This window comes from Loxodonta africana, chromosome 25 (genome assembly GCF_030014295.1).
Source record: "Loxodonta africana isolate mLoxAfr1 chromosome 25, mLoxAfr1.hap2, whole genome shotgun sequence".
In the NCBI taxonomy this organism is placed as follows: domain Eukaryota; kingdom Metazoa; phylum Chordata; class Mammalia; order Proboscidea; family Elephantidae; genus Loxodonta; species Loxodonta africana.
Genome location: NC_087366.1, coordinates 26,433,970 through 26,456,570, shown reverse-complemented (window position 1 = coordinate 26,456,570; position 22,601 = coordinate 26,433,970). Strand labels below are relative to the sequence as shown.

General features: G+C 42.4%; 1 protein-coding gene across 1 annotated transcript in view; it reads left to right on the top strand.

Annotated features, from left to right (window-relative positions):
* PAPPA2 (pappalysin 2) overlaps positions 1-19,930 on the top strand; it is a 341,782-nt gene extending 321,852 nt beyond the window's left edge. The window contains exons 21-22 of the mRNA XM_003410880.4: positions 15,121-15,219; positions 17,392-19,930. Of these exons, the coding sequence (XP_003410928.2) occupies positions 15,121-15,219; positions 17,392-17,466 (174 nt within the window). The 3' untranslated portion in view covers positions 17,467-19,930. The remainder of the gene's footprint in view (positions 1-15,120; positions 15,220-17,391) is intronic.
* Positions 19,931-22,601: the final 2,671 nt, after the last annotated feature.

Here is a 22,601-nt window from a genome sequence, read left to right as displayed (position 1 = left end):
AACTCAACTAGAAGATGAACATGGGGTGTTGACCACCTGTTAGGACATCTCTGTGGACTTTGCAAGTTTTAAGTCAGAGGAGAGCATTCATTGGAGGCGTGCCAATAAATTCTGCTTAGCAAGGATCAGAGACCAAGGAAATGAGACTAGAGAACATGTTGTGAAACAGATGCAGCCAATCAGTGGATGAGTGGATAAGATACACAGACAAGCATCCCGTAGATAAAGGGAATGTAAACAAGACACTTGCACAGAGAATAGGTTCCATATGGGTGAAATTGAGACTGGATGTACCAACCAATTAACGGAGAACAGAACAACCCAGCTGACAACATAGGATGGTGTGACAGGTTGAAGACGAGAATCACAATAATCAGCCACATAAATTGAGCTGTCCACAGACACGGGAACCAAAAATTAGACTGGGGCTAAAAGAAACAAGACTGTTGGCAAGAAAAATATTCTAGAATAAACATGTAACTTCCCTACTGCCATTCCTCAACTCAACTGGACCTACTTATTAGTGGGAGTGATAAAATAGTCAGGAAAGCCTGGCAGAAGTCGGGCAGGATAAAACATGTACTGGGATCCTCTAGACCTGGGCTTACGTGAGAAAAGAAAATATGTAGAGCTTCTCACTATGAGCATAGAACGGTGTTTTGTCATCTGTTCAGGGTCTATTTCCCATGACTTAGTCCTTAGATCATGGTAAGGATTTGTTCTAGCTGTTTTTAGAATGAGCATATTTTTCGAGCAAAGCATGTGATTTGTATAGTCCAATGTCATAGAGAACCCTTCATCTCTATTGGTCCGCTACCCAAATATAACCATTCACCAAATCCTGACAATTGCAATACCTCTCAAATCTGCTTTTTTCTTTCTATGTCATATTATGGTCAATCAATTCTATTCTTCTTAGTTCATATATAATTGGAATCAAATTCTCACTGTTCTGGGTCCCTTCAGTTCTTTCGCATATATGCCCCATACTGCCCACAGATCCAACCCTTGAAGCACAACTTTTATCATGCTCTTTAAAAAAAAAACCTTCAGTTGCTCCCAGTAATCTTCAGCATAAGGACCAAAGTCCTTTGGACGGAGATTTTGACCTTGTTCCAAACTTGGGCCGTTAATAGTAGAGGCAGGAAACCACAGATTTATCTTTTTCCATTTGAAACCTTGGCTTACATTTGGCCCTCCTGCTGAGATTTTTCTCCCCACTCTGCCTAAATCGTAGCCATCCTCCAAAGGCTAGGTCTAATCCCATACACTCTATAAGTGCCCCTGCCTTTTTACCATTCTGAGCGTTTATAGCTCTTATCCATGGCACTGTTTATTACTTTATCAGTGGTACCATTTATTACTTTGGAAATTGATTCTCCATTTACCTGTAATATCTTTCCTAACTGTCTCAGATATTATTCAGAGTCTGCCGAATTGGGTGCTTGTGCCTCAAAAGCTTTTCTAAGGCAAAGACTTTATCGTGCATAGGACCTAGTATGCCACCTTCTGTATACAAGACACACTAAATAATTGTTATATTTATTGATCAGATCCCTCAGGGTTCCAACAACTAACCCAATAACTGGCTGCTAGTAGATGTTTTGAAATTAAATGGCCTGTATTTCTCATGGATTTCTGTGACATTGACTTTTCTTAAACAGAATGTGGCTACCTCATGCCTGTAGTTTTGGTGAGAGATGGACCAAGTGTGCAGCATTGAGAATTGGAAGAGGGTGATAATAACAACATAGCACGCACATGGCCGGGTAGTTCCAAAGCACAGGCCTGGGCGTCAAACAGTGGCTCTGCATCTTCCCATGGCACAAGTTCCTTTACACCTCCATTCTTTGTTTTTTTTTTTTTAATCTGTAAAATGGGCATGATAATGGTGCCTACCTCACTGGGTTGTTATGCGAGTTCAATAAGATGATGCATATAAATTGTGTTGCACAGTGCCTTGTACATAGCACATATCATACATCAATTAAATTATATATGTTGCTTGAATATAATAACTTCCAGTTTGAAAAAACTGTTTTATCTTTAGGTCATTCCTTATGCCTGGAGCATCCATAGAAATTTTATGTATGTGTGCTTATATATATACATATACTCTGTTATATATAATATAAATATTATAGATATATGTGTATCATGTATGAGAAAGAAAAAAGCATATACATGTATCATATGTATATATATGTGTATATCTATTTGTGTATATATATATACACACTTATTCAATCTGTATGCTGAGCAAGTAATTCAAGAAGCTAGACAATATGAAGAAGAACGTGGCATTGGGATTAGAGGAAGACTTGTTAAAAACTTGAGATCAAAACCAAAAACACCATAAAATTTAAAAACAAACAAAAAGTCCGTGTGATATGCAGATGACACAACCTTGCTTGCTGAAAGTGAAGAGGACTTGAAGCACTTACTGATGAAGATCAAGGATTACACCCTTTAGTGTGGATTATACCTTAACATAAAGAAAACAAAAATCCTCCCAACTGGACCAATTAGCAACATCATTTTTTTTTTTTTTTATAAACAGAAAATATTGAAGTTGTTAAGTATTTCATTTTACCTGAATCCACAGTCAATGCTCATGGAAGCAGCAGTCAAGAAATCCAACGATAGTGAGCAGCAGTCTGAGATACTCCACCTGTCTCACCTCTTCTGGAGCAAAGGAAAATGAAGAAAACCAAAGACACAAGGGAAAGGTTAGTCCAAAGGACTAATGGACCACAGCTACCACAGCCTCCACCAGACTGAGCCCAGTACAACTAGATGGTGCCTGGCTACCACCACTGAGTGCTCTGACAGGGATCACAATAGGGGGTACCTGACAGAGCTAGAGAAAAATGTAGAACAAAATTCCAAGTCACAAAAAAAGACCAGACTTACTGGCTTGACAGAAACTGGAGAAACCCTGAGAGTGTGGCCTCCAGACATACTTTTAGCTCAGCAATGAAGTCACTACTGAGGTTCACCCTTCAACCAAAGATTAGACAGGCCCATAAAACAAAATGAGACTAAAGGGGCACACCAGCCCAGGGGCAAGGACTAGAAGGCAGGAGGGGACAGGAAAGCTGTTAATATGGAACCCAAGGTCAAGAAGGCAGAGTGTTGACATGTTGCGGGGTTGGAAACCAGTGTCACAAAACAATATGTGTACTAACTGTTTAATGAGAGACTAGTTCTATAAACCTTCATCTAAAGTACAATAATAAAAGAAAAAAGAAATCAGTGTATTGCATTGGGCAAATCTGCTGCAAAAGACCGCATTAAAGTATTAAAAAGCAAAGATGTCACCTTGAGGACTAAAGCGTGCCTGACCTAAGCCCTGGTATTTTCAGTTGCCTCATATGCATGTGAAAGCTGGACAATGAATAAAGATGATCAGTGAAGAATTGATGCATTAGAATTATGGTGTTGGCAAAGAATATTAGATATACCAGGGACCGCCAGAAGAACAAACCAATCTGTCTTGGAAGAAGTACAGCCAGAATGCTCCTTAGAAGCAAGGGTGGCAAAACTTCGTCTCAAGTACTTTGGATGTGTTACCAGGAGGAACCAGTCCCTGGAGAAGGACATCACGCTTGATAAAGTAGAGGGTCAGTGAAAAAGAGGAAGACCCTCAACGACATGGATTGACACAGTGGCTGCAACAATGAGCTCAAGCATACCAATGATTGTGAGGATGGTACAGGACTGGACAGTGTTTCATTCTGTTGTACATAGGGTCACTATGAGTTGGAACTGACTTGATGGCATCTATCAACAACAGTATATAAGTATGTATATACACGCACGTGTGTGTGTATATATATATTTATATATGTATAAACCAAACCCGTTGCCGTCGAGTTGTTTCCAATTCATAGTGACCCTATAGGACAGAGTAGAACTGACGCACAGGGTTTCCAAGGAGCGGCTGGTGGATTCAAACTGTCAACATTTAGGTTAGCAGCCAAATGCTTAATCACTGGGCCATCAGGGCTCCATATGTATATGTGTGTATATATAATATATATATATACACATACATATATATGTGTGTATGTGTATATATACACATACACACACACAAGGAGCCCTGGTGGTGCAAACGGTTAAGCACTTGGCCACTAGCCAAAAGGTTGGTGGTTTGAACCCACCCAGTGGCTACATGGGAGAAAGACCAGGCAATCTGTTTCTGTAAAGATTATAGCCTAGAAAACCCTATGGGGCAGGTCTACTCTGTCACGTGGGGTCACTATGAATCAAAACTGGCTCAAGGGCACCTAACAACAACAACAGTGTGTGTATATATACAGGTATATGAAATGTATTTATTTATATAATACAAAATAATTTATATTTGTTTTAGTATATATTCATTTATATTTATATAAATATAAAATAAACTCATACATATGAAATAAATTTCATATACATATGAAAGAAATACATTCATATATACATACATAAGTGTGTGTACATATATAGACACACACATATATATGTATACATGAGAATGAGAGAGAAAACAGGTGCTATTAGTTGTATCCCATGAACACTTGACAAAAACTCAAAAACAAATTTATATTGTAGTTTACGCAAAAGTGTAACACTCCCATCTTTGTGAAGAGCTGGGTGTGGTATCAGAATGGCAAAAGGCTTTGTAAACTACTTTGGCTTCCCTACACTCCTCTTCCCACCCTAGGAGTCTCTTGCTTTCTCCTCCAAATTTCCCTCAGCTTGCTTGCTGAGGAAGAGAAGAGAGGGAGTGATGGAAGGAGAGAGGAGGGAGGAGGGTATGAGAGAGAATGGGGAAAAAAATAAGACGCTCAGCAAACAGCAGGAAGGCCAAGAAAAATATTTAATCCAAACAATGAATATTGTCGTTTCCTCCCACAGTCTGCATTCCCAGTCATCTTTCACGGGCAGGCACGGGGAGCCAAGAAACGCTGAGCGCTCGTTGGGGGCCGGGGTGGGGGGTGGTCAGGCACGCGTGTAAGGGGCTTCGGTGGGACACTCCCATCTCCAGCTCGGGCCTGCCTCAACCTCCCATGAACTGAAGGCCAGCCAAGGAACCAGGAGGCAGGACAGAGAGAAGTAAAGCCTAAAAGTCCGAGCAGGACCCAAACAAGCTGCCCTGGGCGCCTCCCAGAATTTACGTCCTTTCCTTCTTTTCCTAGCTGCAGGTTTTCTATCTCTGACTATACCTGTTTCCTCAATCTTTATATCCTTCACTTTTCTGAGCTCTGTCAACCCTTGTACAGACCATGTACTGCTTAATGTTCCAGTCATGTAGGGTGTGGCCCTGGCCAAGAGTGGAGGAGATGGGCAAGTGACCCCCGATGCAGGGGATCCAAGGGCAGGCACTAGGAGGTCCCACCCTGCTCAGCAAGTTCCCTGCCAACCAGTACCATTGTCCTTGAGTCAATTCCAAATCGTGGCACCTTTATGTGTGTCAGAGTAGAACTGTGTTTCATAGGGTTTTCAAAGGTTGGTTTTTCAGTAGATTGCCAGGCCTTTCTTCTGAGGTGCCTGTGGGTGGACTCGAACCTCCAACCTTTTGTCTAGCAGTCAAGTGTGTTAACCATTTGTACCACCCAGGGCCTCCGTGGAGTATCTTACCATAGATGAATCTTCTGAATTATGTGAGAGGCAGGACACGTTCTCATCAGTGACAGTAGCTCATTAGAGCCAGGCTTCTCAACAGATCAAAAACTTGTAGGAAGACTGTACAGTGTTTTTGTTTTCTAAGGCTCCTAGTATAATATGATAAGGACCCTGTGGAGGGAAGTTCTGTTCCCCCGTCTCCATCCCTTGAGAACCAGTTCTCTAACTTTAAGCCAATATTTTTCTGGTACAGATATATGCAGACTCTACCTGAGCCTTCCTTTGCTTATCTTCACTATTTGGGGATTTTAGCCCTTCCCGCTTGGGTGGGCAAGAGCCACTCAGGTCATATTGGGCCAAGAGGAGAGGCTGTGTGGGAAGCAGGTGTGTGTGTGTTTGTGATGTGGAGCGTCTGTGTTACTCTGCGTCTTTATTTGCAGCTAAATGAAAGGAGCTGCTAGGAGGTTATTTTTGGCTGGCAAGTAAGTCACAGAGCGTCTTCTCACCTTCCTGTTTTCCTGTGGTGCATGTCAGGGAGGAGGTGTCTGTGATGTTTTGGAGTTTTTCAGAGGCTAAGACGCCCAAATTACCACTGGGGTTTTGAGGAGAGCCCTAGCTTCCTGAAACCAGTCAGTCCTTTCCCACTCTTTTTACCAGCTCCAGACCCATTTCCTTTGTCACCTGGCACCCGCTCCTTCATGACTCAGATGCCTGCACTTGTGGTGAGAGTGGACGAGGCAGGAGGCTCTCAGGATGAGAACATCCATAATTTTGACTCTAAGGTGTTGGTGGCAGGATCTTAAAGTCTGACCAGAGGCTTTATGGGGAGAACTCAGACACCAACCCACAATGGCAAAAACAATGGTAGTTTTCCTGCTGCCTTCATAAAACAACGATTTATTGAGTGCTTACTATTAGCCAGGCTCTGTGCTGAGTATTTCACCTCCATTCGCTCATTTATTCCTCACCACGACCCTATGAGGTGGGTTATTATTATTATTATAATCTGTAAGCAGGGACACTGATGCTTAAAGAAGTTAAGTAAGGCATTCAGATCCTAATACTTGATACGTGGCAGAGCAGGGACCTGAGCATGGGTATAGCTGACACCACATCCCAGACCCTCAGTCACTAACGATACTGCACAGCCTTGGTCATTGTTCTGGGTGGGAGTTCATCAGCTCTGGGCACCAAGAAGCAGATGAGAACATTACAGGTGGAAGAAATCGTCTGACCCTATTTTGCTTGCTTTGTGTTTTTCCATCTCAATTCATCCCAACTATTTCTCTCAGAGATGACTTTTTTCCACTATTATTTTCTATTCTAAGACTTCGCTTTGGTCCTGGTGTCAGATATAGATAAGCCAGTTTTAACCAGGCTTCTCTCTCAGCTCCTGTAAATGTACGTGTTTGCTTTTCCTTTTCTGAGGGGCTAGTAGATTGCACAGGCAGAGGTCTGAGGCCTCATACAGCTGCTGGATGACCTCCTGTGGACCAGTAATGTGCAACAGTCCACAAGACCAGATCCCAGGGCCCATCCCTGCCCCCACCCCACTCCACCCCAGAGCTTTGTCCACCAAACTGGGCCGCTTGTCGATTTCTTCTCTTCCTTCATGCCTTTCTTTCTATTGTTTGTAGAGTAGACCCTTGGCCTTCAAGAAGATACTATATGTAGCTTCAACTGTTAGCTGGTAACCCACAGGGCCTTTACCTCTCAGTGATTAGTGATTTTGCCAAGGCCTCAGTTTGAATCATGGAGGCTTTAGGGCTGGTTGTTTTTGTTGTTGTTAGCAACTGTTGAGTTGCCCCCCGACTCATGGTGACTCCATGCATGGTGGAACAAAACACTGCCTGGTACTGTACCATCCCCATGATCAATTGGGGATTGGACAGCTGTGATCTGTAGGGTTTTCCCTGGCTGATTTTCCTACATGCATTGCCAAGCCTTTCTCCCAAGTCCGTCTTAGTCTAAAAGCTCCGCTGAAACCTGTTCAGCATCATAGCAACATACAAGCCTCTGCTGACAGACAGGTGGGGGCTGTGCCTTAGGTACACTCGCCGGGAATCCAATCTGAGTCTTTTGTGTAAAAGGGGAGAATTCCACCACGGAACCACTGATGCCTTTGTTCAGATTGGCTAACTAGGAAACTAGTTACCAGCTCATGGCGACTCCGTGTGTATCTGAGTAGAATTGTGCTCTGTAAGGTTTTTAAATGGCTGATTTTTCAGAAGTAGATTGCCAGCCCTTTCTTCCAAGGCACCTCTGGTTGAATTTGAACCTCCAGCCTTTTGGTTAGCAATTGTTTAGCAATCTTTTGGCTCCTAAGTGAGCTGAGCTACCCATGCTGCATTGCCACATGCTATGTTTTTCCATATTGGTTCTCGCCAATACTCTTATTAAAATTCTAACAGAGCCACTTAAAATGTCCTGACCTTGCAATGGCCCAAGATCTTTTAAAACCCAAACTTGATTACAGATAATTGCAAACATTCCTAGGACTGCAGGGATTTTGCTGCCTTCTTTTTGCTCTGGTTTGCAGCTCCTTCTTTCATTTTGGTCCCTAGGGATTACCCTCCCTTTCTTTTGATCCCAGTTGTAGAACTAAGAGGATATTGTTGAAATTTACCCCAAATTTCTAGGTCTTTTCTAGAGGGAGCACTTTCAGATTGCTTATGCTACTACCTCTTCCCACTTCCAGAAATGAATGCGTAATTCTCCACCTAGCCCATACTCTGCACCCATTAGAAAAAAATTTATGTATATGTAATTTATCTCAATTCTAGTGTCTGTTCATAGTAAGAAAAGGCCAAAAAAAAAAAAAACAAAAACATTGCCATCGAGTCGATTCTGACTCATAGCGACCCTATAGGACGGAGTAGAACTGCCCCATAGGTTTTCCAAGAAGCATCTGGTGGATTCTAGCTGTTTACCTTTTGGTTAGCAACTGTAGCTCTTAGCCACTACACCATGAGGGTTTCCAGGAAAAGGACTAGATGCCCCTAAAAGCCAGACCTGTGTGTAAGTTGTGTGATTCTCATTTTAAAGCAACATGCCTAGTAAATTCTCTGATAACAAAGGAAAAATGAAAAGGAGGTATCTGGACATAAAGTGTGCTAAAGAAATGTAATTATCTGAACCTCAGAATTGGGCAAGCATATTTATTCGTTGGAAATCTACTATGCATCGGGCACTGAACCAGTAGCTGAAACTACAAAGACGATTAGACTCTGAGCCCTTGATAGTGCAATTCAAAGGGTTAAGTCCTATAATGCACGTATAGATAAAATATAGCACAGTAACTCAGAGGCAGGGAGAACTCTCTAGGTCCAGAGAGCTAGGTGGAATTTTCCAGAGGAGATTGTATCTAAGAAGCTATTCTTACACAGTCCATCTCAGGGTATCCATTTTAATACACTTTCCAAGAAGATTGTAGCGGACCCACAAAGGTGACCTCATTGACACTCCTCCATTTCCATCCCAAGAAGTGAACACTGGAGGAGTGGAACAACTCTGTTGCCTCTTTTCCTCAAAGGATTGCAGTGAGCAGCAAAATGTCTGGCTTTAGCATTCCGGGGCCCAGAAATAAATATTTCTGGGCCGCAGGCATCTGCTGCTGTGACTGGAGCATGGTGCTACTTCTTCCTAGGGATGCCAGCCTCTGGGGATATATGGACCTACCAAACCCCAATCCTCATAAGGAGCTATTGTACCAGGTAGCATATTTGGAAAGAAGGTTTACCCACAGTTGAGAAAAGCAGAAGTAAGGTTGTGGGGGATCCAGAAGAACTGAGCTTATATATGACCCTTTCTTGGATTCTGTGTTGGATCACTAGCCTCACTTCATTATTAATGCCCCTGGGCCTAAACCCTTTTGTAGAGATGACAAGCTACCCTGCTCCTCCAGTAAACTTAAAGAGTAATTAAATCATTGGAGAGAGGTAGCATGATATAATAGAAAAAACCTTAGATCAGGAATCAAGAGAGTTGGACTCTGCTCCCAGGATTGCCACTAACTGGCTTTGCAAACAAGAAATTTCACATTTTTTAAAGCTCTGTTTTATCATTTGGACAATGAGGGGTTTGTACTAAATAGTTTTTAAGGCTCAATCCAGCCTTAGAATCCCATGTACTTATGGTACCTTTGGAAACCCTGGTGGCACGGTGGTTAAAAGCTGCAGCTGCAAACCGAAAAGGTTGGTAGTTTGAATCCACCAGGTGCTCCTTAGAAACCATATGGGGCAGTTCTACTCTGACCTATAGGGTCGCTATGAGTCGGAATCCACGGCAACGGGTTTTTTTCTGTTTTGTTTTTTATGGTACTTTCAAGAAAATGCAAGTAGTATTCTGGTCATCAGGGATCCCTGAGGAGCCTCAAAGGCCTTCCAAGCTCTTGAGATTCTAAGAGGCCTTGCAGTAGTGCTCTACTTTTCATGTTCTTTGCAGTCTGTGGATATGAAACCAGGCAGTATGGACAGAGTAAGCAGACACAGGGGGGTGAGAAGGAGAAGGAGAATCAGGTCAGAGTCGCCATTCAGTGGACAGACAGAAGAAAAAAGAAAATGCACATATTTGTGTACATTTTTATAGACCTCCCCATCTGCAATGACTCAACCGGATGCCGTACCACAGCTGCCCCGAAAAAGGGCTTCCTTTGGGCGAAATCCAGCCTAATCAATGTGAAGAAATAGATGTGGTTCTCATTTGTCAGCCCCATGACTGGAGGGTTTAGGTGGAAAATTATGTGGGAAAGAGAGAGAAGATAGTGTTAGGCATTAGTCAAAAAATTGATCAGCATCCTCTGATCTAAAACACTCCTCAAGATAATGAAACGGGATTCTGCCCCATGCTTACCTTTTTATAGGGATGCCGTCATTTCCAACTGATGGCCTGTAGATCGGCAGGACAGATAGGCTAAAGTCCAAACTTAACCTTTCTGTATCAATGTGGTCTTGAGTTCTATTGCAAACTGGAGAAGAAACACATTCTTAATCTAATTAAGTTAACAGAGGTATTATCAGTCAATCAGCAAAAGTTAAGGGGGTGTTTCCTAAGGGTGGGCTCTGTGATAGGCAGTCCTGGCCCACCCACCCCTCTATTTTACCCTCTTCTTCCCCTTTAGTCCTCCTCTAACCTTCGGAGTCATCTAGACCTAAGATCTCTCCCAAGTGTTTTAGAGCAGAAGATACTAACCAAATTTTTGCCTAATACCTAGATGTAGTAGAGCCAGCCCCTGGAAGCTCCTGCAGATCCTCTGACCCAGATCTGGTTTAGGTTCTTCTCTCCTGTCCACATTTCTGTATTTGTACTCATTACACTGAGCTATCATTGCTTAGGGTGGGTTCCTTCAAGATTTGGAGCCATGTTTTATTCATCTCTGTATCTCCATAATAGTACCTAGCACATAGTAAGTGTGGAATAAAGACCATTGAGTGATTGAATGAATGACCACGTCTGTAGACAATGGGCAAGGCCACTATCTCTATGGCTAACACCCCAAACAACGTTAAATGGGAAATAAGCCACTGGGTTATATAACATAAAGCAGAAGTTATCTTTACTTTGAGAAATTTTCAATATAGTATAGATAGGATAGACTGACAGTCTTTCCTCCTAGTATTTTACATTCACACAGAGCCATTTACTTGGCTACCTCACCTGTCTGGAACACTGCTAGCACTGAGAGGTTGGCAAGGAAAGCCTTCATATAGCAAATATAATAAGTATTCTAAAGCTCATATGTCAAAGGAAGAATAGCCCAGGCTTGCTCTCAGGTACTAGATTTACATTAGGTATAATTCTAAAAAGGTCCCTGTGTGATGCAAACAGTTAAGCACTTGACTACTAGCCGAAAGTTTGGCAGCCTGAAACCACCCAGAGGCACCTCGGAAGACAGGCCTGGCAGTCTGCTTCTGAAAGGTCACAGCCTTGAAACCCCTATGGAGCATTTCTACTCAGCACACGTGGGGTCGCCATAAGTTGGAATCAACTAAATGACAACTAACAACAACATTAACTGAAAGGTCGGTGGTTAAAACCCAGCCAGTGGTGCCATGGAAACAAGGCCTGGCTATCTGCTTCTGTGAAGGTTGCAGCAGAGACAACCCTGTAGAGAAGTTCTACTCCCTAACAGCGGGGGCCACCATGAGTTGAGTTCGACATGATAGCAATGGGCTTGGTTCTTTTTTAGTTTATTTGTTTATAATTCTAGAGAGTGTTACATTCTGGCTCAGAGATAAACCAGACATAAGGGTCTGTGTGTGTGTTGAAAAAAGGCACATTTAGCAAAGTGGCAGATAGCTCAATGCAGAGAGGCTCCTGCACAGTGAAAAATAGTAAGTGTCCATGTCCATGATTTTGAATTTTCAAAGAAGCTGCATTTTGTTTTCTGTAAGTTGTTACAAGGCAGGTAAACAGGCATTTTATAAAGCTTTTTGTTTGTTTTATCGAAATGGTTAAAAAGAAAATAGACATGGTTAGAATGAAAATCAAAACCAAACAGACTCATAGCAACCCTATAGGACAGAGTAGAACTGCGCCATAGCTTTTGAAGAGGCGGCTGGTGGATTTGAACTGCCATCTTTTTGGGTTAGCAGCTGAGCTCTTCTTAACTACTGTACCACTAGGGCTCCTGAAAATGAAAACAAGGCCCCTAAAAAATAGCCCCTAAAAGAGTAAGTTTAGGCGTTTGAAAATTATGCCCTTCATTTTCTGATGTTGGCTGATAAGTGAGGTGTATGTATGGACAGTAAATTCACCCAGTGAAACTAAGCCCAGTAACCTCCCTTGGAAAAGTTTCCTGCTGGTGGGAGTGAAGTCCCAAGTCTTACCCCTTTCAGTTATTAAGACTAAAATCTTCCTAGTCTACAGTTAGTCTTCAAATGCTTTTAAAACTTTGGATCAATTAGTCATTCTTCCCTTCCTATTTTTTCCATTGTAACTTTGGACGCAAGCTGTCAAGCTTCCCAGGCCCATGTTGCCATAGGAGACTCTGTTTGTTTAGGGTGGAGTGGTTGTTTTTGGCAGGTTGGGGGAGGAGCAATTAATTCTAATAGGTATATAGTAAATTAAATACTTGGGTCTTTCCAACCTTTTCTTTGCATTTCTGCTCTTTTTATAAATTCCCTTCTCTTCTCAGATGACCCTTTAAGAGCAGAAAGAAGTAGCTTCTAGAAATCATTTGTAGGCTATAGCATTCGAAGTCTGGTGGAACCCAGAGAAGGTCACCTAGACCACTGCTTCTCTTTTCAGTGTGCCTTCTCTGATGACCCTTGAGATGAAAAGCCACCCTTGGTAAAGACCATGGGAAGAAAAATTCCCCAGGATTCCTTATGAACCCATTCAAGTGTTTAAGTTGTTCTCAAGAAAAGGAAGATCTTCTTTAGCTCTACCTTTTAATACCACTACTGAAGAGCATATTTATATATAGGAAAGCATTCTGGGTATTCTTTGGATACCCAAAATATCCAAAGACAATTACATGGAAAAGAAATAAGGAACAGATTAAGTGTTGCCCATGAGACAGGGTTAGAGGGAAAGTAACAGATGCAGTATCTGATGAGGAAAATATATTCCAAACACTTAAAAAACAGCAACAACAAAAAAGAAAACAACTGTTGGGAAATCTCAGTAAATTTATCTGGCCCTCCTGGGAGGACTCAAGAGCATCCATAGTTGTTAAGAATGCAGCTCATTGTATTTTGACTTCTATTGTTTGGCTACAATTTTGGAGCAAAGTCTTGATTATACAGTTATTGCAAGCCAAAGTAACTGGCTCCAGTGTTAAAGACACATACTCATCCCAGAATCTTTGCCTTTTATCCCAGTGAGGCCCATGTTGAAAACAGAATTCATTTTCTCTTCCTGCTTTCAACCAACTTTGCTGTGCAGCTGTGGGACAGCTGTTAACTTCCACCCCACAAGTAGCAGCATTTCAGTGGTTGGCAAACTGGTATACATCTGGTATGATGTTCAGATGACCTCAGGACCCCATAGAATAAATCGAAACATTGAAGTAATAACTTGGATGTACTTGCTCTGATGTAACTCAATTGCTGAAAATTATTTAATGGTCATTTTTTAATTTAGTGATCTGTCTCATCAAAGCACAGTCAAACAGGGAATAGTCCATCCATCTGACATTTAAGACGGGTGGGGGAAAAGAAAATTACTTGAACATATAGACTGGAAGGTGGCCTCAGAACTTGGGAGTCTACAGACTGTTTCGTGGCCCAAGTTGTTGACTACGAGGTGTTTCCTGAGGCTTTGCAGCTGGGCATCAATTCAGGATGAAGAGTAGCCAATGTTATTGAGTAGGTGGGCTGAATGGTATGCTCTCCAAGAGTTGATGCAGCCTCTAGGATGCTGGGGGACAGTGTTTCCCACCAGGGAAGCAGTGCATTGGGATGCTGAGTTATTATTTAACCACTTGTTGCTGTTCTTATCATACATTTACTTTTGGGGTAAAACACTTCATTAATTTTGGTTTGGCCTGGGCGCCTTTCCCATTTTGGTTCCTGTTAACTTGTGTCAGTAATAGGAGAGAATGGAAATGGTTTAGCTTTCTCTGCTGTAACCCTGTGGTCTAGCTGCTGTGCAGGGGGTGGCTGCACACATGGGAGTATTTCTGTTCCAGTGCTGGTTTCACCAGAGCCACGGGACTCCACACCCTGAACAGTCTCATCATTTGAACTCATAGTAGCTAATCACCAGGCACTAGGGTCTCTAAGAACCAGTCTTCACTGTACGAAGAGAAGGGACAGTGGTTATGACCCTTAATCTGCAAGAAGCAGCAAAGAGTCAAGACACATGGTTTCTAATCCCCGAATTTGCCTGACCCTAGCTATGTAAGCAGGGAAATTCTTGTGGTCTTTATGCATCTCAGTTTCCTCACTGGTAAAATGGAACTTTTAAAGCCAACCCTGCCGGATCCACAGGCATTTTTCTGATGACCAACAGAGTTAAACTATATGAAACCATGTTGTAACCTATATAATATAACTACTGGTTGCTCACAAATCAATTCCAATACATGGTGACCCTATATGTGTCAGAGTAGAACTGTGCTCCATAGCGTTTTCAATGACTAGTTTTTTAGAATTAGATCTCTAGGCCTTTCTTCCACAGCCTCTCTGGGTAGACCTGAATCTCCAGCCCTTCAGTTAGCAGTTGAGCGCATCAACCATTCGCACCACCCAGGGACTTCCGTAATGTAAGGATCTATTATTACAAGACGGCAGGAAAATTGATCACATAGTTTAAATGAGTCATTCAGACCCTTCAATAGCACAGGAGTAGGTGCTACAGGTGAAATCTGTTAGGGCCAATGGTCTTATCTGAAGACTTTTCAACTTCTTGAGAATGTTAAGTCAATTTGTATCCTACCCTGGGAATGCTCTACCATAATCTCTTTCCAGTCCTCGGATCATGTTGGAGGCAGAGGAGGGGGAGAGTAGAGTGAAGCATAGTGAAGCTAAATGAGACACTAACCTGCCATCTCCTTACCAGCCTTTCCAAGCGGATGGTTGGTGTGATACTATCAACAACCGGGCCTATTGTCACTACGATGGAGGAGATTGCTGCTCTTCCACACTCTCCTCCAAGAAGGTGAGTGAGGGCACCTGGGAGAGGTGGGAAAAGGCAGCAACTCAGAAATAAAGGCAGACGCCTTGACGAGCTCATTTTCATAGTGTATCATAATTGGCTTTTATTCAGCAGTCAAGCAGGAGAATTAAGATGAACCAACATTGGAACTTCTAAAGTGATAGGATTAAGGGTAATGGGCTTTAGGGTGGTTTCATAGAAAACACTCACTCTCTGTCAGTGTGGTGACTTCTTCAGTAAAGCATGGCCCCATGGCTACTAGAAGGCTCACACCTGCTTATCACTTTTCATGGAGTTTCGGTGTAGGGGAAGATAACAGCCCCCACTCTTGGCGAGGCAGGATTACCAATGATGTGCTAACCAGTTATTATTGATTTTCACAGTTAAGTTAATAATTCTATATAGTGTGTTATGAGCATATTGCAGGCACATGTTGAGCAGCCACAACAGCCAGCTGGAACACACTCTGGACCACATCCTTAGTAGGCGTCCTTTTCCTGATGCCTTTTATCCCTTTTATACTTTAGATCTGTTCAAGCAGATATGCTAGAGCTAAACCTATAAAATCAAATAGGCTGAAATTTTGTAATAATATGGATAAACATTCAAGTATCTAAGATACTTGGAGCTAGTTGGCCAATTTGATCAATAGCAAAATATGCAAGAAATATGAAGATGTTGTTTCCTTCCTTGTACTTGTCTCCACAACAAAGCCACACCTACCGTGATTACCAATACACAGACCGCAACTCCTAATTGCTAATATTTGGAGCACTCATTGTGTGCCAGGTGCTGTTCTCACCATTGGCATGACTGAACTCATTTAGTACAGAGCGCTCAGGGGCTCATCATATCACTGTGCAATCTGGCCTTTTGCACTAAAAACCAATAAATCCCAAACCAAGAGAAACAACCAATCAAGAGCATGGATTGCAGATCAGAAATCATGCCAACTAGTTTCTATTCTCACTTAGAAAAAGAAACTGGTCAAGCAGTCTATCTCTACATAGGAATGCATGATCTCTTAGGGAGAAAGCAACCCATTCTATCCTCATCTCACACTGCAAATGCTGGATTTATCTTTAATGAAGGGTCTGTGGCCAACATACCCAAGAATCAGGACTGAGAAGGGGCATCACCCTTCTGTTGACTCCTAGGTCACATTTTACTTCATGTGTGCAAACATACCAGAAAATACCCAAACAACCCCACCCATTCTCCAGCCCACTTGCCCAATTACCTATGCCTCTTCAGTGTGGTTGAACCATTCGTGTGTGATGTGCCTACTCATTTTTTATCTCATTTAATTTCCAGTTCCCAAAGAGTAGGATCTTTGCCACTTTTACATCATGAATTCCAAGTGCCTAGTACTCTGATGCTAGTTATGGACACTTAAAAAGTGTTGTTTGTCTGTTGGTACCAGTGCAAATAGGAAGACAGGAAATTGTACTAAACCATCCAGGGATGCCAAGGGGCAATTACACAAATAGTGCCGTGGGAGAGATGCAAAGTATATTTTGGGTTTAACAAACAACCCATTGAGTCGATTCTAACTCATAGTTTCCCAGTAGGACAGAGTAGAACTGCCCCATAGGGTTTCCAAGAAGCAGCTGACCTTTTGGTTAGCGGTTAAGCTCTTAACCACGTGCCACCAGGGCTCCATTTTGGGCTTACGAAGGGCAAAAACTCATGCTTATGAAGGTGGCAAAGATGACTCTATTGCTCCCAAGAACACCAAGAAGTAGGATTCTGAGAGTTAGGCTCTAGAGTCTTGACTTTAGACTTTGTGAAGAAGATAGCAACAACAATAACAACAGTAGTTGTAGAAACTAGGAGTAATATGTAAGTAGCAGTAACAGTAGTTATAGAGAAATTACTAGATGCCTGGCAGTGTATAAAAAGTTTACATTTATTGTCTTATTTAAACCACACAAATACCCTTGGGGTAGGTAGGTGCTACTGATCTCTATGCTCTACATATGAAGAAAGCAAAGTAAGGGAGAATTACTTTGCCTAAGGCATCACATTGCTGAAGAGAGAGAACTGTGTTGAATTTTAGTTTTGTGGTATTAACACTCATACTTTCTTTAGGAGCAAGTAAGAAAAATGAAAGCTGGTTGAAAAGTATGAAGCTCAGCACATTAGGTTATTTCAACTATTCTTCAATTCCCCCAGGTCATTCCATTTGCTGCTGACTGTGACCTAGATGAATGCACCTGCCGAGACCCCAAGGCAGAAGAAAATCAGTAACTGTGGGTTCAAGCACCTTCCTCCCCTGCCCTGGAGGTGGTAAGAAAGAGAGGTCACCACAGGAGGAAACAAGTGAATGAAGAAGAAAGGTCATGAAAAGAAGGAAGAAGAGTGTGGAGGAATGAAAGAGGATATTTATTGCATCAAGTGGCCCAAGTAAGGAAGGATCATAGGCAAAAGTTTCTTCAAAGTGATGGTTGATTAAAAGTGGAAGGAGAAATATGATAGATATACAAGGACCCTCCTCCCTCATTTATACTCTACTCAATCCCCATCTCAACTCTTGCCCTACTCCCCACTCTGCACCCTGCCAGCTATTCAGCCCCACCCAACTTATAAACCAATACCAAATACTAGAAGAAAAGGGATGCTCTGTTAGTACCCATTTTGAATGGTTTGCCATTTTTCAGGGCTTGTCTACTCTAAACTGGCCCTTCCCCCCTCCCATTTTTTTGTGTAGTCTCCCTTAATAATAATGTTAGTTATTAATTCTTTAAAAGTATTTAAACATAATTATATAAATATATATATTTTTTGCTGTCTACTAAGCTGAAAATTATCCATTGTTCCACACATGCTGCTGTGAAGTTCATGTCCAAAATGAATGCTGAGGGTTTGAGAGCAGATGGGCAAATCCTTCTGCCACCTTTCTGTTGATTGGCAGGTGGAGTGGGAAGTAGAGAATGAGACAGAGCGATTAGGTAGAGTTCTTAATGCTGCCATGTTAGCCGATTATCTTTTTATGAGCTGGGAGCTGGGCCCCACTTTGAGGAGATAGGTGGTTAGTATGGCTATACTAAGAAGCATGGGAAGTTGCATGAATACCCATCGTTGATGGGTCCAGGAGAACTAGACTATGGTTCTTGAATGCCCATCCAAAAAGAACGTATTAAGTTCTCTCCACTTCTCGGAACTCTCAGCTGGAGTTGGTGAGACCCAGGATTTTCTCCATTTCCACATGTGCCTGTTGCAAGCGTGGCTCTCAGCCAGCCAATCAGTCAACAAGTGTGTGTTAGGTTTAATTCCCTGATCAACAGGATCACAAAACTCACGCACTCCTCATACTTGGCCTGTGTCCTCGCTCCTTGTTAGAAGTCCCCAAGCCTGGCCATCATTCATAGCCACATGACTAATTTGTTGATTTTCTGAAAAGAATTTTATGGAAGGGACTTGGGGAAAGGTGGGAACAGATGGAAGAATAGTCAGGGATGGAGGAGCCAAGGGAGGCTCAAGAGAGGTGAGAGGTCAGGTTTAAATCAGGCACCAGAGCCAGAAAATGAAATGAGTCAAGGAGACTCAGTCCTTGTTCCAAGCCTCCCAAGAAGACAAAAGAGTACCATTTGAGCAATGTAGAGTCCGAGGTAAATTCTATTCAAATGTGACATGTAAAATCTGTGACCTTGAGATATCTACTTGTGCAAGCTATGGAAACTTGTGGAGCAAGGGTGACACTCTGTGGGGAGAGAGAAGAATGTCAACTATTGAGGGTCCATTTTGTTGTCTTTACCTTTTCTTGTTCAGTAGATGGACTTTACAGAAATGATCACTTGAACCTGCCTCTATTTACATCTCAGGCTCACTATTTTCGCATGTGGTCTATTGAAGTTGGGTTTTTTTCCTGACAACTTCTGGATTAGGCTGGGGAGAAGGAGAGTAATTTCTGTTCAACATATCAGTCTAATCATTTTAGGAAAGGCTGTGAGGCTAGTTATCTCCCTGAAAGTTTCTTCTCCAATGGAAGTTAAAAACAGGCATAAAATAGGAGCTCCACCTTGGTCTCTTTAAATTGGCTGCTCTTTGTCCTGGCCACAGTTTTTGTTTGCTTATTTTTGCTTGTTTTTTGTTTCGCTTTTTTTTAATTCAACACAGAGGCATTGCCTTTGCAAATAGGAAGAAGAAATGCTACCCACCGCTATCTTGAAATAGACTTCATGTAGGAAAGAACAATATTCTGAAATGGAAAAATCAAGGAGAAGGGGGATATACATACATTTATCTCTGGGGAGGTAGAACATGGTTGGCAAAGGCATTGAGAAAGCAAAGAACAGAGTTTACCCATCAAACAACTCTCATCTTCTATATTTCTAGCCCATAAGGGAAACTATAGCCTAGGTACCATTCACTTCCTGGTTTCACATTTAGTGTCCCAAAGAAGATAAACATTTCTGGGACTCTGGTTGATATAGGCTTTAATATGGGAAGAATAGTGGAAAAGCTTAGGTTCTTCATCTTTAAAAAAAAGTGTTACAAAATGGTTTTCTTAGGGAAAGTATCCAAACTCCTGGAAGCATGGCAAACTCCACCTCAGGGAATCCTGCCTTGTCTGGGGATGGAGAAGAGGAGTCCTGGACCTGGGTGTTCCCCAGCTCGGGGAAGGCTGTAGCCCCACACAAGCACAGGGACACTGTGTCTCATTCCAGTGCGTGTCTGTGCTCAGATTCTCCACAGAGTAACATTGAGAGCATTTTTGTCCTCCTTCATTTTAAAATTATTTAATTCTCTGTTGGTAACATCTGCAATTCACCACTCACTGCCTGGGGAAGGCTAGAGGACAGTTCCCTTATGTGTGAAAAGCCTCTCTCTCAGGCTGAAAGTTACCCAGCCCTCTCAGCTCTAGCCCTTCAGAAATGGCAGGTTCTTCTAACCCTTGTTCCTGGGGCCTAGTGTTTTCAGATCTGACTACTTCTCAGGTCACTGATAATGTTGAAGAACTAAGACCCGTAGTCACAGATCCCCAGAGGATGTCACCTCCATGTGGTGGTCCACACTCTGCTGCTCTTACCCACCCATGGGACCACTGATGGCCTTCCCCAGGAGCTCTTTGGTCTGTTTCCTCCTGGTGTTTTGTTTTTTCTAAAATCACTTCTCTGCTTCCTCTCTTGCCTGGTAACTAGGGAGTGCTGATGCCCAGGCTTCCCAGAGCTATTGTTGTTAGCTGCTGTCTAGTGGGGTCCAAATCATGGTGACCCCACGCACAATGGAACAAAACGCTGCCAGGTCCTGCACTGTCCCCATGATCAGTTGAAAATTGGTCTGTTGTGATCCATAGCACTTTCATTGGTTGATTTTTGGAAGTAGATTGCTAGGCCTTTCTCCCTAGCCCAAGGCTAGCTGACTCTAGTAACTAACATGCCAGCCTCTGACCAGAGCGAACAGCGTGAGAATGGGCAGATACCAGTAAACTGTACATGAAAGTAAAGAGCTATTCTTGATTCCCACCTCTCCTTTCCTCCAATACAAGGCATTGGACTTGGCTCTTCCCCTACTCTGTGAGAAGCTATTGGGCGCATCAGTTAGCATCCCAAGGGAATGGCTTGATTGGGAACTGTAGAGAAAGAAGCTGATCTACTGTATTGTAATGTAAAACAGCTACAGTTATTTTGTAAGACTATAAGATGTTCATTAAAAAAAAATCAGCACATAAAACGTGAAGTGTCTTTGGTGTCTTACTCTTTATTTAAATCATCCCTTCAGTTCCAAATCACTTTTCATTTGCTTGAGGCAAGTCTAGGCATCAATCATTGATTGATTGTTTGCTCAATCCTTTCAGGCATTCAAAAAGTCTATTAAGTGAATTGTATGCATAAGGCAAGTAAAACATGACAGTTCGTGAGATAAGATGACATACAAAAGTTCACAGTAGTAATGTTAAGTGTCTCATGAGTTGCAGAAATAAAATGCAAGAGCCATTTACATTTCAGAGGAAGGAGGTGTCATTTCTGGATGCCAGAAGGTAGGTAGCATCTGAAAAATGGTCCTTGAAGAATGCATATGGTTTTAATATGTACACATGAGAGATGGAAGAGAGAGGAGTTCAGACAAAGGGAAGAACAAGGGTGAAGATGTGGAGGTAAGGATGGGAAAAAGCTGGGCGATACTGAGACACCTAGTTTAGTTAGAATGCAGAACTGAGCTAACATGTGCCAGGCAGTTGATAAGCATAATTTTGTTAATCCTCACAACAGATGTGCAAATTATGTATTCTCATTTTGCAGATGAGGGCATCTAGCCTCAGTCTGGTGAAAAACGTTTCTCAAGGTCATACAGCTGGAGCTTGGTTCCAGCCTAGGTCTGTGGGACAACAAGAGGTAGGATGGAAAAGAAAATAGGATGGGGGAAGAAGAGGGGAAGAGGTAGGAGAAATGCCAGAGATGATGCCTCTGCTTTAAGCCTACACAACACATACAGATTGTTCTCATTGATAGGAAAGGGAAGTCAGGAAAAGGAGCAGGCTTTGGAAGAAAGTATCTGTTTGCTTTTAGATAAACTCAGCTTGAGGGCCAGACAGATTATTAGCTGGAAATGTCACGTAAAGGAGTGAAGGAGGTTCCTGAAGCTAGGGGAAGCTTGCCAAGGTCTCTGGCCGGCCAGCTGGCTACCCTAAGGGCCAGGTGGCTATCTCTGCACACCTGTGAGCTATTGGGAAAACCAGTTGGGTAGATGGAGTTCCTGAAAGGTGCAAATGGTTAATGGGCGCTCAGCTGCTAACCAAAATGTTGGAGGTTCAATTCCACTCAGAGGCACCTTGAAAGACACTTCTGGCAATTTACTCCTGAAAAATCAGCTACTGAAAACTCTGGAGCACAGTCCTACTCTGACACACACGGGCTTGTCATGAGAGGAGATCAACTCGATGGTGAGTGGTAATGGGTGGAGTAGATAGTTGGAAATGTGCGCTTAGAGCTTGGGAGAGAGATTTGTGGCTAGAAATAAACATTTGCGAGTAAAAATAACATTACCTGGTATTTTCTTTATGGTTTACAAAGTGTTTTCATATGGTTTATTGCTTTTGATATTCTCAAAAAAAAAAAACATTTTTTTGAGCAAGAACAATATTTTTTTCCATTTTACAGATGAAGAAACTGAGTGTCAGAAAAGTTACTGAAACATTTAAGTTCACGTAGTTAAATGCAGGTTGGAATGTGAGTCCAAGTTTTTTGCCCCCAAATATAATGTGCTTTCCACTACGTAATGTTCAGCGCACCAGGACCAGAGTAAACCCAGACCCAGGTGCAATGGGAAAGTTTAATGTCTTGTTACCTGTTTATGTTTCGAGGTGTCCATTGGCTCTCTTGTGGCTTTCTTAGTAGCTGAGTCTCCTGTCTGTTGTCCATGGCAAATGGTAGGAAAACTGA